The 8,203-nt window shown below is 44.1% G+C and overlaps 1 protein-coding gene across 1 annotated transcript in view; it reads right to left on the reverse strand.

Moving 5' to 3' along the window:
* The window catches only part of CA8 (carbonic anhydrase 8 (inactive)), an 88,096-nt gene that overhangs the window by 17,586 nt on the left and 62,307 nt on the right, over positions 1-8,203 (reverse strand). Inside the window, exon 8 of the mRNA XM_007471469.1 lies at positions 1,151-1,320. Coding sequence (XP_007471531.1) covers positions 1,186-1,320 — 135 coding nt within the window. The 3' untranslated portion in view covers positions 1,151-1,185. The remainder of the gene's footprint in view (positions 1-1,150; positions 1,321-8,203) is intronic.

Below are 8,203 nucleotides of genomic sequence, written 5' to 3' on the forward strand. Positions count from 1 at the left end.
CTGAGGGTGGTATATGCAAGTTGGGCCTCTAGTCGGCTAGGGTTTCACCGAGCAAAAGGAAAGGGGGGAAGGACTGGGTGAGCAAAGCACATTCACCGAAGAGAAAAGACAGATTGGCTGGAGTACTGGGTGCATCAGTAGAGTAATAATAGAGGGGCAAGAAAAATGGAGAGGGAAACACATGGACAACGTGATCACCCTTTAAAATTCCTATATCAGCTGTCTGGCTCATGAGACTGTGAGCTCCCTGAGGCCAGAGATTTCTGTTCCTCTGTGACTCCCCGGTCCATTGCACCCTTCACACAGGATGAGAGTACATACTCTTAACGGTCCATTAAACAGTCAGAGCTCTGACCTGACTCCTAGGAAACTGTCCCAACAGACGCTTCCCTCTTACAAGAAGCAGTGGTTTCCCAGCAACGCACACTGACCTAGGTACACGCCCTTGGGCAACCTACAAGGTGAAAAAGTAACCCAGTACAGAGGCATTTATGTATAGTTTATCTTTTCCGTGTTTGTGATGTTTTACTTTGTTAGTCCTTAAGGGTAAGGAATACAAACACTGAATTCGATATCTTAAAATGTACAGATTAGGTTTTAATCAGTACAGAAACATACTACACTCAGACAATTAGCAAGGGCTTCTTGATCTATCGAATAAAAGCACTTCCACAGGACAAGTATTTTCATTCATGCCAGATCTGCCCTCACCTACCTACCCCGATAAACAAGACAACCAAATCTGCACCGAACAACAAGGGCCACTTTGAGGCTCAACAGGTCCCCCAGTCCCTTCCCTTACGCTCCCCCATCAATAGGAGGTGACAGTTGCGGTTTCAAGGGTGCGACAACATAGTAAAGTACCAAAGAGGTAACTGCATGTCACTGTTCCCCTGCCTCAGGCACCTTCCCTTATGAAAGCCGATATTAGAGCAAAACTTAGAATGAAAGGCTGCTCTGCTCGAAAACATAAGGACTGTAGATTTCTGTCCAACACGGCATGAAATTTTTACGAACCACCTGACTTGTGATTAATGGGGCTTGAGAATGTGTCCTAGATTTAAATGAAGTGCGCTGACAATGAGAGTCGCTTTGGTGTGACAGGCTCAGCTGTGTGTGCCTCCTTTTCCTTTGCTTAATCCGAACATACCCAGATGAAGACGCACCGGCTTCTGCTCTCTTCGGCTACTGAAACGCGGCTCTAATGACTCTGTCACTGAGTGGCTGAGTGGGCCTAAAATTGTCTCCCAAAATCCCATCACAGCCTTCCACAAGCTCTGCCCCTTTTGCATGTGTCCTCAGCCTTCGAAATTCTTCAATCTGAAAATAAAAGCAGAACAAAACAGATTAATCACTTACTGGCCATAAACAAGACTGCAGTTTCACCAATGGCTTAAAATATGCATAAATTATAAGAAGTTAGAAAGAGACAATTAAAATTAAACTTCAAAGAGAGAAAAAGAACTTCATCCTTCCAGACCTAAGACATTAGACGCAACCCCTGCAAGAAGAATGAAGACTGCAGAAGCAGGGATGAAGGTCTGCAGACAACCCAAACTGCCATGGAAACCTGCTGGATCTGTTTGTACAAAAATGATACACACTTCTGTTTGTCTAGCCCTCTGGAGAGCGCAGGTCCAAAGAGTGCCTCTGATTTTCCAAAAGTTTAAGCCCATCTTCCTCCCTTGGCAAGAGCGATTTTCAAGTTCCATCTCCCTTTTCAGGAGGTCTCCCCAGATACCGTGGTTTCCTGTTACACACGAAGAGGTTCCCACAGTCCCACGGAACCGTTCCCATCAAGGCCACTGCAGTTTCCCTGACTTGCCGGGTCTGCACCTCCTAAGAACCCATAGTCTGCCAGACACAACCCTCTGGGAAGTGTCTGAACAGCAAGTAAACACGTGATAAGCATTCGCCAGGCTCACTGCCATCTAGCAGTTGACTTACCTCTGTTAAGTCATGGTCTGTTATTTCATTTAAATGCCCCATAAAGTCACATGCCACAGATATTCTTCCTTCCTTATACAAAAGGAGAAACTGAGGCCACAAGGGTTAAGGAAGTTTCCAGACTAGCCGGGTCTGACAATGCCAAGTCCAGCTGCTCCTTTCCTAGCTTCACAGCCACCTCTTCAGAAATTCTAGTCATCAGTAGACCCTACATCTGGCACTTACCCCAGGATGTCGAGCAAGTGTGATCTGAACAGCATCAATCCACCAAAAGTTCACCATCTGTGAATCAGAGGCTTCTGCCTACAAAGGTTCATACAGCACACCCACAGACTTCTCCCAATCATAAGGTGAAAAAAATGCAAGAGATTAACTAATTCAGGGTTCGAATAAAAGTCTAGAAACCCCTAGACTTTAGGGGACCCATGAAACTCCTGAATGACTTGTAAAAATTTCCCTGTGTAGTAGTTTCTTAAGAAGAGGTTCCTGACTCCAGAAGAGTTGAACCTCACAAGATTCAAACCATTCATATATGTGTCGGAAAACAAGAGTTGGGGAAAATTAAGTGGCTTGTTAGATCAGAACCCAGGTTAGAAATCTGACTTCTAATGTTCTATTTTTCCATGTCTTCAAATACTGTTTGATTTCACTAAATGGAATAAGCCTGATCCAACTAGAATTGTCCTGTTTTTTAAAATAACTGCCACATGCTGTATTTATATAGAGCTGCCATTCAGCTAAGCCATTAGCTCTTTAATCTACATAATGGTCTTCCACTAGACCGTCACAGGGTCTTAGAGGGGGGAATATGGCAGCACCCATACTGCTTGCTGCATCTGAAAAATGTCTAGAGCCACGGCGGCATGAGAATCCCCTGTAAAACACATCTCTCTGAAATGCCAATTTTTCTGAAGAAACCACCGCTCGGAACCCTTCAGTCACTTCAAATGGTTTCAAGTACACACTGCGTTATCTCACACTGAAACAAGACAGAGTGACAAAGGAACAGAATAATAGTCCGGGATAAAAGTCTTCAGCAAAACTCCAACGTCACAGCTGTACAGAGACTATCATTATCACATATATCAGGATGTACGATTTCACCGATTTTTAATGCTACTCTACTTAAACATGGTATTTGTTTTTAGCCAATTTGAAAGAGACGGATGGAGAGGACAGAGCTCCAACACTTCAGAGACAAGTCCTCACCTTCTGGAGGTAGCAGAGCTGAGCAGCCACTCTCCTCTGAACCCGGGTGGCGCGCCAGTGGGTCTCAGACATTTACTGCGACCTCCTTATTGCAGGACCCCGATGATTCACTCAAAGTTCTGCTTTCTTCATGAGTGCATTTAAAGGGCTAATTTCTAGGGTCTGAGGTTTAGCACTCATTAATTTTAGTAGTTTCCGAGGTCCTGTGCACATCCTATAATAGACTTATTTTGACTTACAGTTCATATGTCATCATGTTAAAAGAGAAAAGTAACCCATAAAAGTCGGTGTTCTCATCTTATTATCTTTCATCACCAGGCGACGATGATCCATGAATTAGAGGAACAGAATTCCTTGTGGTAGTATTTAAATAGAGGGAACAAAGCAAATTGTACTTAAATAGTCCATATATGTGTATATATAATGAGATTTCATATACACACACACACACACACACACACACACACACACACATACATACATACATATCTCTCCACCTTTCATGTACTGAACGTTGTTGTTCTGGTGTCATTTTCTTCTGCCCCACTATCTAACTTTCTTTCTAAAATCACTGCTCTCTCTTCCTGAGCTTTCATCCCTAAAACAACCCTCATTCTGTCACTGATCAGTCCTTAATCTGATCTTTTTTTCTTTTGAGGAAGAGCTTAGAGAAAAGAACTTTCTTTCCCCAGGAACACTGATGTAAACTTTCCTTTCAACCCAATCCCAAGCTCTGGGCTCGGCCACTGTCGTCCCATCATTAGGATAGTTACCAATGAGCCACACAGATCGAAACTTACTCGAGACGTAGAGATTACAGAGCTGGTGACTCCACGGGAAGTGCTCTGTATCATGGAAGATGCTGAAGAAATACAAACCTTCTCACAAGTCCCTAAAAATAACGCATTTTAAGAAAGGAAAGAGGGAGTCTCCCAGGAGCAAGAGAAAGTCCTAGAGTTACACTGCTTAAGGACAGTAGCCACCAGCCAGCCCCACGTGGCCATCAAGCATTCAAAATGTTATTAGTCTGAACTGAGATGGACTGGAAATGTAGGATTCATACACACAAAGTCAGACTTCGTATGAAAATAAGGATGTGAAAAATCTCATCAATGGTCTGTTATACTGATTACACGTTAAAATGATATTTTTGATTCACTGGGTTGAAACAGACTACCTGAATTAACTTCACCTGTTTATTTTGACTTTTTTTCTTACTGTGGCTACTAGACAATTTTCTCTCACATATGCAGCTCACATGGTGTTTCCATTGGACAGGACTGGTCTAGTGGCGCCCAGCACACCAGCCTTCAGGCACTCAGCATTCTGGGGTTAAGACTGCTGACCTCAATTAGCTGGGGACATAAATGCGGGTAGATGAGAAACAGCGGTTCTCAAAGTGTGCTTCCTGGAATAAGTGCCCCAGACCCACCAGATCAGCAACTCTGGGGTGCGGCCCAGCAGTCTGTGTTTTTTTTGTTTGTTTGTTTTTGTTTTGTTTTGCGGTACGCGGGCCTCTCACTGTTGTGGCCTCTCCCGCTGCGGAGCACAGGCTCCGGACGTGCAGGCTCAGTGGCCATGGCTCACGGGCCCAACCGCTCCACGGCACGCGGGACGCCCCCCAGACCGGGGCACGAACCCGCGCCCCCCCGCATCAGCAGGCGGACCCCCAACCACTGCGCCACCAGGGAAGCCCCAGCAGTCTGTGTTTTAACATGCCCTCCCGGGGGGGGGATTCTATTGCACACTCAAATTAGAGAAACACGGACACAGAAGAAAATGCACAACAAATGTTCCACATCACTTAGAATCATCTTCAAACGTAACCGTGCGGGGGTCCCACAGCAACCTGGTCTGCAGGGTTAATGGCCACTCAAATCCCACATGGAGCATAAAAAAAGCCTGCTCCTCAGAGGTCCAAGGCCAGACGGGCTCCCAGACCCCACAGGCCACAAGCATCTGTGCCAGAAATCGGGCTAGGAAGAGTCCCACTTTTCAGTCCACAGGAAGTCTGAAACGGGGAAGGATGAAAAAGAGGCAGGATCGGGAGGAAACAAAATTTAAGATGGTTTTCCGAGTTCTAACAGGCGTATATGCACACGGTGAAAACCAATAACAACATCCATATTCCTTTGTTTCACCGGCGTTACTTGAAGTTGAAAGAGAAAGGAATAAACAAAGACAGACACATCTAATTTGGGAAAAGTAGGTAAGTTAAGAAATAGAAACAGATGAATAAGAGGAACATGCAGAAAAAGTGGGGAGAAAAAAGACAGGAAAATGACAGTAAAACTGAAGAATCAATTATTTGTGTGTGTGTGTATGTGCATTATGCTCACATATTCGTACGTGTGCCATTGTATCAGAATACCACGTGTGATCAATTCTGAACATCGTTCACATTTTAAGGTCACCGTGAAATCAGAATGTGTCTTACAATTTCCGTAGTCAGATCTGATTAAATTTGGTATTTTTATTCTGCTCTCAGAATCCCATTTCCAAACATAACAATCACGCTGAGGGGATTCCCTGGTGGTCCAGTGGTTAGGACTCTGTGCTTTCACTGCCATGGCCTGGGTTCGATCCCTGGTCGGGGAACTAAGCCTCACAGTGCAGCCAAAAAAAAAAACCCCAAAACAAACAAAAACAAAAAACAATCCAGCTGAAAAAAAAAAAAATTTTTTTTTTTTCACTTCGGCTTCCTAATGCTTTAGACCACTGTTTATCTTACAGTAATTTCATGGTTACAGGTCACTTTTTAAAATGTTTTAAATTACACTCATCCAAATCTATCCAATCGTGCGGGGTTTTTTTCCCCAAGCATAGGGTGTGCTAACCAGGAATAACAGGAAGAAGTCAACCAATCAGGAGCTTCCAGTCCCAGATGCTAGAATTCTTAGTGCCCAGGAAGACGCAAATGGTCCACGACAGGCTTAGCTGTCAACACCACACTTCAGCCGCTGACTCCTTCTCCTCCCACCCCACCTCCAGCAGCTGTGCATTTCCTAGGAAAGCATTATGATCTAGAGCTTTTTCCTTAATTACGTTGCAAGTGCAGACACTATTATCCTGTGACAGATGACGCATTTCAAGATACAATTGTTTCTACAATAATATCCAGCTGCTTAATTACATGTTATGCCTGTAAGAGGACACATTTTTTCAATACAAAGTTTTCTATTTCTCAATATAATCAACTTAGTAGCCACTCCACCTGCCATTTGCTATTCCTTTTGTTATTTTCTGTATCAATCCTCTGTCTCTCTCTTTCTGCCTCCGTCTCTATATCTCTCTGCTCCTCTTTAAGTACAACAGGATGAGGCTTCTCCATTTTTCTTGGTTTTGATTCTAGAATCACATCCTCTCTCTTGGGTTCCTCTTGTTTGTACTGCCGCCTCTGGACCTTCTCTATTTTGGGCTCTGCTTTCTATTAAATTATATGAGCAGCAACAGCGAAACATTCAAGTCAAGGACAGACTGATTTATGTTCTCCCAAAATTATAATTTTTTCCTAAATCACTCTAAATTCCATTTTAATTTACATGTGTGTGTGTGTGTGTGTGTGTGTGTGTGTGTCCATGTCAACATTCCTGCCCTCTGAACAGATGCTATAATGGAGCTCTGTGCTAACAGAACCTACATCTTTTTTCTTGAAAAGCCACAGCTAACTGGAAAGTCATCTATTTCCAAGAGCAGTTGGGATTATTCCTTCCAATGTACATTCCTTTGGCTCTGGCTCCCTTTGAGGAAGATACAGCTTATTTCCCAATAATTGAGGAGCATCACTTAGTGAGTTAGGGCTAGACTTTGTCACTGGCCTTACTCAAAGGGACAATACAAAGCAAGGCTCCCTTTGAAGACAGCGAGACTGAAAGGCATGATGATTTGTCTCTGGATTTTCGCACAGCATACTGGTCGACGTGGAAGTAAAACATCCTCGTTCACATTTACAGACTGTCAGTTAACATTCCCCATACCGTGCTAGCAAGGGAATCCTTAATGGAATTCTAAGTGGAACTGAGAATTTTCTTTTCTGTGGCTCAGCAAGGTTAATTCGAACTGACTTGCAATATATAGACATTTATTGTGGTTATAGAGAAAAATTTTATTTTTCACTAAAAGATTTGACCTATGTTTAGAAAATTACCTTTAAACTGCTGAACAAATGTGACTGTAGACCCCGAGCTCCTTCTACTCCTTCTGCCAGTCTCCTCTCCTTGTGACTAATGTCAGTTAAAACTTTTACCCTTGGTCCCCTTCTCCTCTCAGCTCAACACTCCATGGAAACATCTCACTTCAGTTAACAATTCAGTTAATTGGCAATGGTGGTCCTTGTTCATGAATCCTGTTTGCATGATGGCAACTCTGAAAAGAAATGAAGGCTTTCTCCATGGTAGAGCCTCAAGGCGGACTGGTTGGATGGGCTGGGGTGTTGACCTGGAACACCGAGTGCAGCATAACGGAAGGGATGGTGGAGGAATAATACTGGAGAAGAGAAGCCAAAGCTCAGCAACAGAGAAGTGTCAATACCAGGATCCACCAGTGAACACACAAGACCAAGAAACAGGAGTCAAGGGTGAGAACCCAGCAGCGGCATCTGGGCACGTGTTTATACAGCGTAGTTATTTTCTACCTGGGTGGGCAGCACGCATCCTATTTAACTTCTCTGTAGCATTTGTCACTATTAACCACCTTCTCCACATCGTGGAGATACTCTCTCCTGTCCTGGACTCACTCCCTCCTGGCTGTTCCCAAGGCCCTTGGGCAAGTCCCTAGTTCCCTATGTGGTGCCATCTCCTCTACCTACACTGGGGTTTTGCACTCAGCTGGGCTATCTTGTCTCTTGCACAACTGGAGCTAATCTGATCATCAAATCCATTTCTTCTTCTTGGACGTGAAGCTAGAATTCACTTCTCAGCCTCCCCTGCAATCAGGTATGGCCATGTGATTGAGTTCCAGCCAACAGAATGTAAGCATAAATGGTGTTCGCCATTTCTAGGCCTGGCCCTTTAAAAGCAATCCCCCTTTGAGAGCCTCTACACTCTTT

This window comes from Lipotes vexillifer, unplaced genomic scaffold, assembly GCF_000442215.2.
Source record: "Lipotes vexillifer unplaced genomic scaffold, Lipotes_vexillifer_v1.1 scaffold165, whole genome shotgun sequence".
NCBI lineage: Eukaryota > Metazoa > Chordata > Mammalia > Artiodactyla > Lipotidae > Lipotes > Lipotes vexillifer.